We start from the raw sequence: 16,129 nt of genomic DNA on the forward strand, positions 1-16,129 counted from the left end.
AGTAAATGTACCAAACTACCTCCCAAGACTAGTTACAAGGATACCATTAGCTCCTTACGTTTCAGGTAGTCCTTTTTTTTTTTTTTTTTTTTTTTTTTCTCCTTTGCCTCACTGGGGAAGACTTTAAAAATAAGATTGAGAAGTCCTGTCCAGGTAAAGCCCTGCTTTACTGTTCTGTTGTTCCTTGCAATAATACCGATACCTGGGTAGAGGAATCCACTCCTCGTTGCAAGAAAAAGCTCATTTTGAAGGACAGGAGTGTCACACTTGCATTGTATTTTTCATGAAAGCTCTGCAAAAGTTCGTCTGCTAATGGTGAAATAATTGTGTAATTTTTACCTGTAATAATAATAATCTCTTGCGTTTACAGAGCACCTTTCACCAAAGATCTCAATGTGCTTTACGGACAATAATTAACAACCCTTCTTCACGCTCCCCCTTCCAAGTAGGCAAGCACTCAGCACCTTTGAAAATCAGGCCATTGATGTAGGAGCTGACATATATATGAGTTTGGAAGTCTAACATTTAGTGCCCAAATTTGAAAACTTTGGCCAAAGTGTGAGTAAGGTCATGGAGGAAGTTGATGGCAGAGCTGTCTCTCCCAGTCCTGTATCTTAACCATCAGACCATCATTTCTCACCCTTCTAACTTTTCATTCACCTTTCATAATTTCCCATTCTCAAAATCCCACTGGTGCAGAGTTCTGACCATGCAAAGTAGTGATAACCCTCAGATACAGTACTGTGGTTCTGATTGTCACAGAAATACCATAGGAAGATAAGTATAGTTATCTTCACGTTTGTCCTGAGATTTACATTTTACCATGAAATCTTAATATATCCTAGGCTGTGGATGAGTATGTATCTTCAAAGCTTTCTTTCCCTTGTCTGGTTTGGTAAGTTATTCCAGTTTTCCCGTCCTGGAATCAGTGGAAGAGTTCAGCAGTTTAGGAAGTATTTTGGAACTATTATGAACAGAATCATGATAAACTTTAAGGCAGTGTTGGCTCCATTGCCAACTGCCAAAACTTGAAGTCCCTGGGAATTGTGCATCAAAATCTTTAACCTTAATTTCCAGGTCTCAGATATATGCCTTCTGGACAGCTTCTTCCCCTTGCATCCTAATTCTGTATTGAGCACATCTTTCTAAATCTGTTCCTGTTGAGAAAGACACTGATTTCATATCCTCTGATGGCCCAATTCCACTCCAGGGCTGTGTCGCTGCAGGATTAGAGAGCAGAAGAAATTGGGTTGAGCTCTGTTAAATACACAGTTGTTCAGTAATAGAAGGGAAGATGCAAGTTAGTGACCAAGTAAACTATTTGTATCAGGCCCCATCTGCACAGCTGATTTAGAATTTACAAACCCTGTTTCAGCAACAGCATCATGCTGCATTTGGGCAGACCATCACTTCATCTCAGGCTGTTTTTCAGCCATTTTAACAATGCAGTGACTAATCTGAAGTGTTGAAATGTTTTCTAAAGTGATGTCCAGTCCACAAATGCCAGCTGAAAAGTTTTTTTTTTTTTAACCTGCTGAATTTGTGTGTTTCTAGTGGGCTCTTAAAGAGCAGTTCTGCTCTCACAGTGACTTGGCAAGTGTCCTTTTGGGGTTCCATCTTTGTGTCTTGACTCCAGATCAAATTTGCTCAATTTAGAAGTAAAAAAAATGTTTTCCCCCTGTGCCAGCTCTGTAGATTCAGCCAGCAATCTGAACGCCACACTGGGTTCTTTCTGGCTCATGCATTATTGCTGTTAGTCAAAATATCTGTAATTGGAACATACATAATCATTTCTTTTGCTGATACACAAGCCAGACTAGACCGTCACTCCTTCCATAGTGGTGGTGGTTCTGCAGGCTTAGGTGGAGTGAAAGCTAATAAAAGCATGTTTTTGTGGGAAAGTCCTTAGCTCAAGTCTGTTAGTCAACAGAGCTGACCTCCTGGCTGTATGGAAAGTGCAGTTTTTATGATAGACCCTTATCTGACTGTAGTGGCATTTTAATGTTTTTTCTCAACACGTGATTTTCCTTTGAACTAAGATAGGATATGCCAGTAAAGGGAGTGGATGCAATGACTACGCTCAGTGTGTATATGCACTTACCACACACTTCACACTCCACTTTCTTTTTTGTTTGCTTAGCAAAGTTCTCTTTCGAGATCCATCAGCCTGCACGGATCAGAACATGGATATAACATGGTTAAACTATTGAGGTAAAAGGTTCTGGGGGAAAACATGCAAATAAAAATACTGACCTGGTTACAGAGTCATTCTGCTACTCTGTGGCACCCAGTGCATGTTGGAAGCATGCTGATCAGAAACGAACGAACCTTTAACCTTGGGGTCTTCTTGACAATTAAATTTCATTTCATTAGTAGCCACCTCAAAGTGGTGGATACAGAGATGATTTCAGTGCTGCCTCTGAAACAAAGGAGTATGAATTGGGCAGGAGGTTAAAACAATATGCACCCACATATTTTGCAGCTAGATGTCTCTAATTGGACAGGCTGATAAGTTTTATTTGCTCACAAAGAACTTTGCCTCTGCTCTTTTCACATCTTACAAAACAAAATCGAGGCACTTAAGGAATTTCTGTGAGAGAAATGGGGAAGAGGTCCTGGAAAAGGACCCTTGGTTTTTTTCATAAATTCTAAAGGAAAAGAGAGCAACCCCGGTACAAGATTGAAAGCACCAGGAACAAAATTAAGATTTGACGTTATCCGGAAAGCAGCCCTGACCCCAATCTATTAAAGAACTGCTCCTGGTTACAGTTAAAGCTATTGGTAACATGATGGAATTGAAGGTGCACAGAGGCATCTGTGGCAGGCAAGCTGATTTCAGGCTCTCCTCCGTGCACTGTTTAGTTTCTGGGTCTCATCCTTGTAAAGCCCCCCTGTCCATATTTACCCACTTGATGCCCTTTGTTAGATATGACTGAATGAGTTCCCACCCATCTCTACTACAAATTCAGGAGGCGAACTAAAGCAATGGCCAGTGCTTGCAGTTTTGTTTAAAAGACCGTTATAGGCAGAACATGATTAATGAGAAATGGCCCCTTTAGTTGTAGTTAATGCTAATTGAATAGAGCCTGAGTGAATATATGCAGTACATACATGAGAACACTAGAGGGAGCATAGCGAAAGGAAGGAGTTGAGCAAAACAAGATGGTAGAGCTGTGATGGTTTTGGAGCACTCAGACTATACCCAGTGGAGCACATATTAGATATAGCAGCTTGAGGGCTGCACCTAATTTACCATTACCAGATTGCAGCCCCTTTCATTGGTAATACAGAAGGGCAGAGGATGGGGATTGCAGTCCCAGCATGCACTGCTCCATTTCCTTCTTCCTCAGATCAGGATGCAGATTTGCAGCATGCAGTTTAGTCATGGGCCTGACGTGTACTAAAGACACAAGTCAGTTGGCTGGATTTGGCCTCTGGGCTATGCCAGAATCCCCTCTTGGCCAACATGCAAGATTTTAAACCCTACTTACTTCCTCTACAGATGTCTTGCAGAGTTTTCTAAAGGTGAACATTTGGCATAGAGTTCCAAGCCTGGGAGTCAGAAGGTAGGGTTTCTAGTCCTTTACCATCTTCCCCCACAGCGAAACAACCATGAATGAACCAGGCTGTTTTATTCGTACCCTAAATGGTCCAAAATCATGAGTTCTTGGTTTTTATTTTTAATTCGTTCTTTTTATTTGCCTTTTGAATTTCAATGTTTTCTCTGTAATCACAAAGGCTAGAAAGTTATCTTTTTAATTTTAATGAAGGCTGAGGTTCTACCATGATGAGGAGATTCCTAGAGCTGGAGTTTTAAGAAAAGCAGGATATATCATGAGAGTCAGAATAAAATCACGAGAATTTGTCAACAAGGCAATTTCTCCCACACTTTGGGAAAGAGAAGAGGGGGAAATTGTATTATTTGTAAATACTTGGATATGTTCCAATAGTACACAGGTGCTGGATAAATACTAGATAGATTCCCAGCCCTTCCACTGGTTGGCTGCATCACATTGGGCCTGCCACTTCTCTTCTGTGGGCCTCAGTTTCCCCAAACAGAAAAGGAGGATGACAATACTTCCCTCCCCCACAGTAGCATTAAGGAGTCAAGACTCATTACCATTTGCAAAGCACTTTGAGATCGTCAGCTGGATGGTGCCAGAGGAGGACGACTAATAGTAATAAACATGATTTCAAACCCAGCGGGGAACTCCGTACCTGGGTGAAAGGAAGGGGAAGGAAAAAAAAGTCTGAGCCAAGCTGTCAGCTTCTGTAGCAGGGAAGAATGCATTTGAAGAAAGTGCACTATCTGCTGGTTGTTTACCAACTAATTTTAGAAGTGCTGAACGCCACAGAAATGCAATTTCCACATTTGCACAGATGATAAAGTGCTCAGCACCACAACCAAGCTGATGATGTCACCGAGGGCTTGTGTGAACAATCCATTCTCTAGTTAGCTCCTTGGCTTTAGGCCAGCCCTTCAAGTTTAATTTGTTTAAAAAAAAAAAAAAAGGAAAAGAAGGAAAGAAAAAGGTTTAAAAAGCTGAAGTGCTTTCGCCACAACATGCCCCCTTTTCTTTCTTCTTATTAAGGTTTATTAGTTGCTGCTCTGACATGCAGAGACACTTTCCGCAAATGAATTGTGGGCTCAGTGTCTGCTCCTGTTAAATATCGTCCTAGCCCCAATTGTGCCTTTTAGTGCAATACATGAATTTGTGCTCTTAGTGATTTTCTGAGCCCAGGAGCGATGCCAGCCCCTCAGTCACAGAGACAGAACAGTCGATCAGTGAGCTCACGATTCCTTGTTCTAATCCCATCTCAGATGCTGACTACCTCTGGTTTGGGGCAATTTACTAACTTTTCTGTCCCCTTTTTCGTTAAAATGGGGATAATACCTCCGGGGGTGGGGTGGGGGAGTATGGGAGGGCTAAATGGATGTAGAGTAAAGGTAAAATGTTTTTATTGTTAACTCTGAGCCATCTCACAAAAGAATTGTAGTCCAAAATTATTTGCCTTTCAGTGCTCATCTGTCTCTAGTACCACAAGCTTAGGCACTCAGCCACCCTCAAGGGTGCAAGAAATGCCTAACTTGTAAGGGTGCAGTACTACAAGCTTTCTGCTGTCAGATCCCCAATTGATGTCAATGGGAACTCTGTGCATGGAGGCCTTTCCAGCTCTGGCCTTGAGTTGGTAATATAAACAGGTGTCCACATCTCTTCTTAGCCACGGCCATTGTACGTACTGCATAGGCTCTCTCATACCTGCCGGAGGCTGGGTACCGGGAAGAAAGCAAGAAATCTTACACATTTCAGTTTTGGGGCAGAAGCCTGATGAATTGTGCTGGTGTTGGAGTGAGGAAAGAGGCTTTGTTACAAGCTCCTAAATACACTAGGAAGAGCTGAAAATAGTGAGACTCATTCAACCCTCAGTGATTTCACTTTGCAGAGCCTCAAACAGACATCTTTGGCACCACTTCTGCTGGGCTCAGCCTTGCCTCCCAAGCCTGCAGTTGTGCTTTGAATTGACCCCCAGAAGGGTTTAATCGGGGTTTGCTGACTCAGGGCTGAACCTGACTCACCTTGATCTATGCTGAGTGGTAAATTGTGCTCAGCATCCTGCCAGCCAACTTGATGTCTCACCATCTTATTCCAGTATGAGGAGATGTACTAGAGACAGTACCCTTATTGCAAGCTCTTGTAGGCAGAGACCTTGTCACCTAATTGTTTATAAAGCACATACAATTTTGTAGTGCATCATAAATAATAATCTTATGGCTGGATGTGACCCAATTTGGAGTTTGCCATGAAATCCTGAGCATTTTGGGTGGTTTGGGGGTTCCTTGCAGAGATTTCCAGAGCCATAATATTAATAACCTAGAAACAAACAAATGTTTTTTATTAACTTAATCTCAGGTGTGTTTCCATAATAACAAAATGCTCTGGGATGTATTTCGTATCAAGGACATTAATGCTCCTCTTAAGACTCTGTCTGCAGCTCACTTAGGTCAGCAAGGAGGAAAGTGTGGCTGCTTGGCTTTAATAGTACCTTCTACCTTGTTTTGTCATTACCTTGTAGGGAATGAGGCCTCTCACTGTCTGGTGAGTAAAATAAATTACCCCAGCAGCTGCTAGTGCTGATTATCTGAAATGTGGAACCCACTTAAATGAATAATAATTAAAGAAATAAATTTCCTCGGCACCAACCTAAAAACTTTTTGTTCAGCAATAAAGCCAGAGCACTCTGCAATGATTCGTTCGCTGCACGAGAAGTAGGGCTGCCTGTGCAGTAGAAGAGAAAGTACAATGATGATGTGACCTATTAAAGGAATCATTGTGGTTAAAAGAATACTTTTCCTGGGTGCCAAGGTCATGCATTAAACAGGTTTAGCAGAACAAATTGCGTTTAATGGTGCAGAAGTGCCATACAGGGAATGGATGAAAGCTGCGCTGTTTGGTGGGAGCTCCATCAAAAACCCTTTCCCTTTAGAAGTAGGCAAAATAATGGAAGCCTTGGAAAAACCCATTAAGGTAATCCAGGGAGAAGCCCGTCAAAGGGAGCATCCATCAGCTGTGATCACCTGTGTAGAGTTCTAATTGCTCCTGGTACGTTAATTTCACTTTCTTTCTGGGGATTTAAACAAATAAAATGGATTTTGTGTTGGTGAAACATTGTAGGAGAAAGCGACAGCCCTGGGCACCAAAGTCCTCTTTCCACAGAACAGGCATGGTGGGGCCCTTACTCTGGCCACCCTGCCTCCACTCTGACCTGGAGCATTCTGCCTCCAGAGGTGAGAGCTGAGTTCCGTCTGTGACCCATTCACTCCTTGATCTCTGCTGCAACCATATGTGGCGACCAGCTGTGCTTTCTTAAAGTGCTCCTACCAATCTTCTTTGGTAAATGGGAATGTTAACTTTATATGGTACCCTCCTCCAGTGCTGGGCATCCCTGACTCAATAAGTCCTCCATCTGCTCCTCTCTCAAGCTTTTTCTGTGGAAAATCTGATTTCCCTCTATATATAAAGCATTTGTGTATACAAAGTGTTCTTCACATCTTGGATGGTGGCATTCTTTCCTTCCTGAACAATTGGACTGATAATTAACCAAGCTAACACCATGCAATAATTACAGCTAATATTGGTGCAAAGGAAAATATTCAATTTGCATCTAATTTATGTATATATAATATATGAATCACTTTCAAAGATTATATATGAATCATAAAAACATTAAGCTGACATCTAAATACCTCCCCCATTTTTAATCTATTGATTGCCACAGACTCTTGAAGTGACATGTTAATTGACCTTCCATCTATTCTGATCTATTTGATATTGGTTCCTATACTGCACTCGCCACCATAGGATCTGAGTGTCTTCCAGTAGCGTAGCAATGTGACAACCTATCTGTCACGTGTTTTTTGTTCTCTTTGTCTTGCCCCAGGAGAAGCTGCATGTGCAGTGGAGTGTCTTGTTTTGAGGCTTGGTGTGGTGAGGTTTGTGATGATCCTTTAGTTCCTGGGGGAGTTCATTCCACAGTCTCAGATCAGCCCCTCAGAAGGTTCTGCATGCAGCTCTCTAGCCAACACATTTTGTAAGACACTGAACATTTTCTCCCAGATAGCACTCATGTAGCTATCTGTGAAATTATCAAGTGTCCCTACCAGGGGATATGGAGATGAGGGTAATAGATGAAGGATCTCCTGATTGTTGATCAGCTTGATTTGTGTCCCAGTTGCTGTGATGACTTTAAGGGAAAAGGTCAGCATTAATGTGGTAGTGTTGAAGCAGAGACACTGCCTTGGAGCCCACTGGTTGTAATTACGTTTTGTGGTTGCAAAACAGCTTAAGCAGGGATAAATCCAGACTTTTTTGTCCATTTAAAAAAGTTACCAAAAAAGTTCAGAGGAAGATGCTTTGTGATGGACCGTGTAGAAAATCCTGGAGTAGCTGGATTGATAGGACAAGGCTACTGTGCAGTTTGGCTGATGATTCATTCAAAGGATTGAAAGAAAAGTAGTTAGGCTCTCAACCCCGCTATTAATCATAGCTGTAATCATGCATTTAATGAATATGACAGCTCCTGTTCCCTCCGGAGAGACGCGCAGTGTCTCGCAGCTGGGTTAGGTACAACAATCACTTTTCAGCGCACTTGCTTGATAACGCTGAGAACTGCCAGAGCAGGCAGTGTCAGGTACAGATGATGTATTAAGAGGAACAGCCTCTTTACATGGACTGTGTATTTTCTTACAGACGATGTGCCTCAGATGGACAAAATCATTAATTTTAAAAAAAAAAAAGATAAACAGTAGCCCCTTATGCAAGATATAAAATATCAAGCCCATTGCGGCTGTGCTGTGTATAACCAGTTAAAAACTCCTTAACGTTTTCCACTGCATGCATCTGATGAAGTGAGCTGTAGCTCACAAAAGCTTATGTTCAAATAAATTTGTTAGTCTCTAAGGTGCCACAAGTCCTCCTTTTCTTTTTGCGGATACAGACTAACACAGCTGCTACTCTGAAACCTATTTACATCGGTACATCAGGAGAGTTCCAGGTTATGGGGGAAAGCAGAATCTGGCATGCATACTTGCCATGCAGATCCAAGAACAGTATTTACTCCTGGATTTGAAGTTAGATCAATTGTTGAATCAGCTTGTGGCTCCCAACTTGCTGAGAGGCACATGTCATTTAGAGAGAGACCCAAATCAGAATCTTATCATCATCATCTTCTTTATTTATTAATTTGAATAAATAATTACTCCTGGGAGCCCTAGTCTTTTCACAGGATCTAAACCCATCACTACAGCTTTGTGTTCCTAAAACTTGAAGGAACCTGTTTCCTATTTCTGGTTCTAATACAGCTCAGTGTGCAGAAATTTTGCAAGGCCAACTCTGATTTCATCACACACATAATACTTTGGATGGGAAGGAGACATGTCAGATGTAGTCCAGTCTCTACTCTGTTTTTGTCATGCTCTGACCATCAGCACTAAGCTGCCTCTGGGTTTCTTCAAACCTCCACCCCCAACAGTGAGGAGGGTTTATGACTTCAGAATCTTTCAGAGACATCTGAGTAGGTGAGGGTGAGCTTTGTGTAATAGTTTGCACTGTGATCACCAGCATTAGCAGGTTCTTTTAGCAAGAGTAGTGAGAAGAATCAAGAAAGTAACGACTTGAGTCATTACCACTGTTTACTAAATTAACCCGGCCCCTGCTCCTTGCACCTGCTGTGTTGGTGCCATTGAAGCGACTGGAATGTGCGGTGCAGCGGATGGGCCTGGTCTGTGTATACGCTGCAGCATTTGCAGTGACTATGGCTTACCTGGGGCACCCTTTCTGAACAGAGCTTTGGGAGCCAGGAACTGCTGAGTTCTGATTCTTGGTCTTGCACTGCCCCCCTCTGTGGCCTTAGACAAGGTTCTTAACCTTTCTCCCTCAGTTTCCCCGTCTGCAAAATAGGCATAATCTATCCCTTGCAGCAGTGTTGGTAGTGTTCATTAATAACTGAAGTGCTTTGAAGATGAAAAGTGTAGTGTAAATATTAGCAGCCCAAACTTTGCGATTTTTTTTTTAACTCCTTCACTTTTTGGTCGACTGACTTGAGATACCTTTAAAGGGCTTGATTTCCAGGGGGCAGGTGCTCAGGATTTGTCAGGCCCGTTTATAGTTGCGTAGACAGACACCTGCCAGGAGTGACATAGGTATTCTTAATCCTGCTTCCACATGAGGGGGTGGACTAGATCAGGGGTTTTCAACCTTTTTCTTTCTAAGACACCTGTAATATGCCTCAAAACTCCATGGCCCACGTGTGCCACAACAACTGGTTTTCTGCATATAAAAGCCAGGGCTGGGGTTAGGGGGTAGCAAGCAGGTCAATTGCCCAGTGCCCCACGCCACAGGGGCACCACGAGGCTAAGTTGTTCAGGCTTCTGCTACAGCCCCAGGTGGCAGGGCTCAGGGCCCCAGACTTCAGCCCCATGCAGTGGGGCTTTGGCTTTCTGCCCTGGCCCCAGCGAGTCAAACGGTGGTCCTGCTTGGTGGACCACCTGAAACCTGCTTGCGGCCCCCTAGGGGCACCTGGGCCTCTGGTTGAGAACCACTGGACTAGATGACCTCTTGAGGTCCCTTCCAGCCCAACATTTTAGTGATTCTGTGATAAACTGAGCTCTAAAATCAGTAATCAGATTTGAGAATCTGGGCCAGCGTTGTTGTCTAGATGGATCCACTTGCAGGATTGTGGCCACAGATTGTATCCCTGACATGTCCCCCTTTTTTTTTTTAAAGATTTGCAAAATATGTTGCATGTGTTTTTTAAAATTCTTTTTGCACCAGGATAACCCGTCAAAAAACTGAGATTGAAAACATTTGTCCTGGGTAAAAGCCCAGTGTATTAAAACCACTTCCAGACTGATAATGTTAAAAGGCTAATACATAACGATGCAGTTTTTTTTAACCAAGAGTATTAAGTAAGCAATGGACCATTTCCAACTGTGTAAATATTTAGGCAGTTTTAAAATAGTTTTCAGAGCAGGTCCAGTTTGGGTAAATAATTAGGCAGCTTTCTAAAACGCAAGTAGCGCTGTGAAGCGATTTCTGTTCCAGCTGTTGGTCTGTTGATTTTTTGTTCAGTCAGTTAAAAATTCCAGCCCACATTTTTCTAACTTTTTGCAATCGACAAGAATGACTCTGGGTTGTTGTAACTCTGTGGTTAAGATGTTAGTTATTTGTTGTAAAAACCCTTAAGGGAAAATACGCATTCTTCGTGCATCGTAGCCCATTCTTATCCTTAGTCTCTTGACAGTTGTAAATGTCCATATAATGGTGTGGCTCCTTGCCAGACTGCATGTTAGAAGAGTACAAAAGTCATGTAAATAGCATTAGTCCATAGATAGATAGATTTTTTGCATATAGACATTTAAAATCAGCTGCATGGAAATTGTTAGCTCTGTCTTTTCATGACTCTTGGCGAAGACTTGGTGGGTCAAATTACTTCAAACAGCAAGCTGGTTTGCAAGCACAGAAATGCATATGCAACTGACAGTGTACATTTGCATGCGATTACAGATGAGAATCAAAAAGAGGCATTTTACGCAGCATTGGAGAGACCACTTTGTCCTGTTCTAGTGTCCACACTTTAAAAAGGATGTTGAAAAACTGGAAAGGGCTCAGGGAAGAGCTACAAAAAATCCTTCAAGATCAGAAGAGCAGGCCTTAGGAGCACAATCTGCTTAGCTGATGAAAGAGAAGGTTAGTAGGTGACTCTTGATCCCAGACTGTGAGCACCTATGCAGGGAGGAGGGAGCTGATGTCTATGAGACATCACAAAAGCAAGTCGCTGGAAGACGAAGTTAGACAAATTTAAACGGGAAGTAATTTAACAGTCAAGGTCATGAACCATTGGTTCAGCTTCTCAAAGAATGGGGTTGATTTTCCATGACTTGCAGTCTTTAAATCTAGATCGGGTGTCTTTTGAAAATATCTGCTCCAGCTCAAACAGGGGGAGGGATGGCTCAGTGGTTTGAGCATTGGCCTGCTAAACCCAGGGTTGTGAGTTCAATCCTTGAGGGGGCCATTTAGGGATCTGGGGCAAAAACTGGGGATTGATCCTGCTTTGAGCAGGGGGTTGGACTAGATGACCTCCTGAGGTCCCTTCCAACTCTGATAGTCTATGAGTCTATAACTTATTGGGCTGCATGCAGGAATCACTGGGTGACATTCTCTGGCCTGTGCTATGTAGGAGATCAGATGGTGGAGGTGGAGAACCAATGGACTAGATTCTGGCTTTAAAATGTATGACTCTAATGGTAGATCATGAAACTTATGTTTAGTCCCAACTGAGTCACTTATTTGCAATATCCCTATGGCCGTTCTCCTCATCTCCGTGTACCCCAGTACCCCACCCATAAAATGAGATCATAAATCAATACCCACTCTGAGATGTTTTGAGATTCTTCTACGAAAGGTATTCTATAAGTGCCCTATATTCTTTATTTATTGGTGAGGAACATTCAAGTGGCTATTCTGTGTGTGCAAGCTTCCAGTAGGCTTATGTGGTCGTGCACAAAGGGAAGTGCTCAAATGTAGCATTATTCATCCCACAAATGGTCCTTTCATTCCCCAAATAAGAGAACCCCCCCCAATTTCTTGGGCCTGGCTAGCAAAACTCAGCCTGAGTTGGATTTGTCCTCCTGTTTGATAAGCGTGATTTCACTTAAGAGCCCAGCAGCTGAACTGAGATCTGTTTTGCCTCTGAATAGCTGAAGGTCCCTAGGTGATTGTGTGCAATTCACATCCTTCCCTCTCACATAAAGTTGAGATTGAGAGAGACAAGAGGAGAGTGGCGCCGCAGATTGGCTGACAACAGGAGACGAAGAACCTGGCAGCCTGACCTCTCCTTCCTACATCACTCCATGGCCCAGGATACGAGTTCGTTCCACATCCTAGGTTTGTCACTTAACAGCTCAGTATATGGCATTGCACCACCAGGCCAAGTGCTTTGTCTGGTTGAATCCCATTTGTCTTTGTAAAGTCAGTTCTTACAAAGTAAACTGTCTCCTTGCTAAGAGATGCTTGCATCCACAGCTGCTACATGTTGGCATTGGACTGTAGTTGCAAGTCCGAATGATCCCTTCAGAGCTGGCCACTGTGTTTCCCCCAGCATCAGGTTTGTCGAGTCAAATGCTTGCCTGGCTGCTGGAAGCATCACACTGTTTGCTGGTTGCAGATGGTCTGCCTTTCCCAATCTGGGGCTGCAGCTCCGCATGTGGCCTTGGTGGAATCAGACCAGTTGGACAGACTGACTCGGATGGTTAGATTCAGGGTCTGGAAGCCAGGACTCCTGAGTTTTATTCCTAGCTCTCCTGTTGACTCGCTGTGTAACCTTGAGGCAAGATATTTAACCCCTCTTTGCACCTCAGTTTTCCCCTTTTGTAAAATAGGGATGATGTTTCCTAGTTTGAGGCCAAAAAGCCCTTGCGATGGCTGGATCAAAGGTGCTATAGAAGTGCAGAGCAATAACACTTCATTAGCAAATAGTATTGTGCATGTGAGGAAAAGGGAAAGAAAAATGAAAGCTGTAAGTGGGCTCCTGACCACTCTTGGAGAAGAGAGACAAACAACCACAATACAAAACACTGGAGCATGTGATAGGGAATTGTCTGTGATGACATCTGCTGTCTGAGCAAATAGATGCACTGGTTAATCTTTTCCACCTCTGACTTCCGTGATTCTATGAAACTATCACCAAAACCATAGTCATTGTTAAAGATCCTTTCTGCAAACAGGGCTCATGAAATCAAGAGATTGTTCCTCTTAAAAATGTCGTTTCTCCTTGTTACACCCCTACTGCATTTGGAACCAAGGGTAGGCCTTCACTGCAATTGAAGGTGTAATGATAGAGGCTTTAAAAAAAGCTTTAATCTAGCTAGCGGAGGTAATGGCAGTAGTACAAGTGTCAGGGACTCTGGATACATAGTTGGGCAGCTAGCCCTCCCTGGGATCCATGCAACCATGTCTTCAGGCTAGCTAGATTAAATCTAACATGGGTAACACACTATCACTGCAGTTGCGCCTTCAGTTGCAGTACCCTAAGTTACAGCACAAGCTCTAGCCACCGATTCAGCAAAGCACTCAAGCATGCTCTTAGAGTCCATCCTTCTTCAGCAAAGCATTTAAACGTAGGTGTAAAAGTAAGCAGTTGTTTAGGTGCTTGCTGAATTCATGGCCCTAATCTTAGGATGTGTCAACACTGCAGTTAGACATCTGTGACAGGCCTGTGCCAGCTGACTCAGGTTCTCAAGGCTCAGGCTAAGGGGCTGTTAAATAGCGGTGTAGACGTCCGGGCTTGGGCTGGAGCACAGGCTCCAGGACCCAGTGTGGTGGGAGGCTCCCAGAGCTACCACAATTAAACAGCCCCCAAGCTGGAGTCAGCTGGCACAGGCCAGCGGTGGGTTTTTAATTGCAGTGTAGACATACCCATGGCAGATTTCAAGTATTGCTCTCACTGAAATGTACAAGTAACTTCAAAAGGAATATGTGAGCTGTATTTATTCTGCTATAAGTGTCCCTTTTCCAGGGACTGCATTGCTGTGGCAGGGAATAAAGTACTGTTCATTATGTAGGGTCAGCTCCATGCTAGTGTTTGTGCCATGTGCAGGGATCCCTATTAAACTAGAAATGTTCAGAAGGCGTTTTATTCATTTATTCATTTTTAGGTAAACATGGATTTCTTTTTTTAATTCCCTGAGAAGTGAAGGTTCTGCAAAATGCTAAACACCTTCTGCTCTTTAGGTTCACTACAGATTTGCTCGAACTTTTTAGCACCTTTGCACTCCAACATGTTTTGGTTTTAGTGCCTCTTCTCAAGCAAGTTAGTTTATGTGCATTTTTTAACACTGAAAACTATTTGAAAAGGTGCCTGGCTGTTCTTGTCAAAACTCCCACAGCGAGGCAGGCTCTGCAGAAGAGGGAAGAGGGAAACGAGCAGAAAGTAAAGTTTAAAAAAAAAAAAAAGAAAGAAAGAAAGAAAAGATGCTAAATAAATGGAGCTGCAACTTAAGCGTCCATTCATATTCTGTTAGATTGTGGCAAATTGTATCAGTCTGTTAGCCGGCCAGATGTTTGCAGTGACTGACTGCTTTCGTTTTCGCCCCGTGGCTGGGATGTTTAATGCCTCTGATAGACAGGCATGTGACACCCACTCCTGGATTGCGACTGCGCCAGCATTTGATTTGCACACAGAACAGATGGGGCTGTGCCGTCACCGGTGGGCCGAGTGACAGCTCGAGTGAAGGGAGAGCTCATTGACACGCTATCAGATCCCACTCGCTCACTCGGTAACACACTCGGGCTGGCAGGTGAGTGACTGAGCTGCACTCTTACCACCTGGAACTCCAAGATACAGGCCTTTTAAATATGATTTTAATTCCCTCCTTTCATATGCCAGTCATGGGCAATTTAATTATGTGTGTACATGTACGTGAGTCAGTCAGTCTGAACATGAGAGAGTGCGGGGCATCCCCTCGGCCACTACAACAGGGATTTGGAGGGTTCTGAAGCAGCACCAGGCATTCTGACTCTCAGGCACTTGGCTGCCTGGTTCTTGCTCACACACTCAGGGCTGTGTGTGTGGGATTAGGAAGGAATTTTGCCCCAGGTCAGATAGGCAGGGACCTTGTGGGGGTTTTGCCTTCCTTGGTAGCACAGGGTGTGGGTCACTTGCTGGGATTTACCTGGGTACTTAATCATGGAGCTGCCATAGTGGGGCCCTCAGGCGCTAGTGCTCCTTACACAGTCTTACACAGGCAGGGAGGGGCTTACTAGATCAGGACTGTGTGTCCTTTATGAGTCGATTTGATACCCTACCCCCTTCTCAGAAGAGGATTTTGCAATGCTCCTTCGCACCAAGCTGAAGGTACAGAGCGTTTTTGCTCCAGTGCCAACCTAGCCCTCTCCCAGGTTCCTTGTTTCCTTCTCTCTTGCTGTAGAATCTCCTGAGGCACCAGAGCATCCAAGCCCACAAAGAGCTTATTCACCCCTGTGTGAACTTTACATGCCACCTCCTGTATGTTAATCAATAAGATATTGAGTGTCTCGTGAATTCCAGCGAAATTCTTGGCTCTGAGTGAATTGTAATGAGTGTGTCTGTGTTTCTTTCTCTCTCTGAACAGCAAGGTTGGATTGTACAGCCAGCAGCCTCGGTTATTCTCCTCCCAGCTGTCTGCACAGATCAGCTACAAGCCGATACATCGCCAGGTCTGTACTCCCAAGAAAGAATGGCAAGATCCCCTTTCGCAGGGTGCCCATGATGTATGCACATATTGGTGCAAGAAGCCTGATATCCAGCTGTTTAACTGGCCATTTAGTCGATGGGGCTTCTGATTGCTAAGCTGCTGGTTTTCTCCTGCCGTCTGCTATGAGGTTGCAATAAATGAGACAAAATGACATGGTTTTTATTTTGGAAGCTTGCATGTTTTCTAGTGGCAGTGTCCTGTGCTGAGACCCAACTCCTGTCCTGGGCACAGAATGCAAAGTTACATGTCCACCCCCTCTGAATAACCCCTTTCACAATGACTTTCCTCTAGGTCGAGGTTGGGTGTTCTCATGGGACAGCTGTATCTCTATCTTGAATA

General features: G+C 43.6%; 1 protein-coding gene across 4 annotated transcripts in view; it reads left to right on the top strand.

The window, feature by feature from the left end:
* ZC3H3 (zinc finger CCCH-type containing 3) overlaps positions 1–16,129 on the top strand; it is a 330,762-nt gene that overhangs the window by 202,378 nt on the left and 112,255 nt on the right. For all 4 annotated transcript variants that reach the window (XM_038390637.1, XM_038390638.2, XM_043507235.1 and 1 more), the window contains one exon: positions 15,668–15,752. In XM_038390637.1, coding sequence (XP_038246565.1) covers positions 15,668–15,752 — 85 coding nt within the window. The remainder of the gene's footprint in view (positions 1–15,667; positions 15,753–16,129) is intronic.

This window comes from Dermochelys coriacea, chromosome 2, assembly GCF_009764565.3.
Source record: "Dermochelys coriacea isolate rDerCor1 chromosome 2, rDerCor1.pri.v4, whole genome shotgun sequence".
In the NCBI taxonomy this organism is placed as follows: Eukaryota; Metazoa; Chordata; order Testudines; family Dermochelyidae; genus Dermochelys; species Dermochelys coriacea.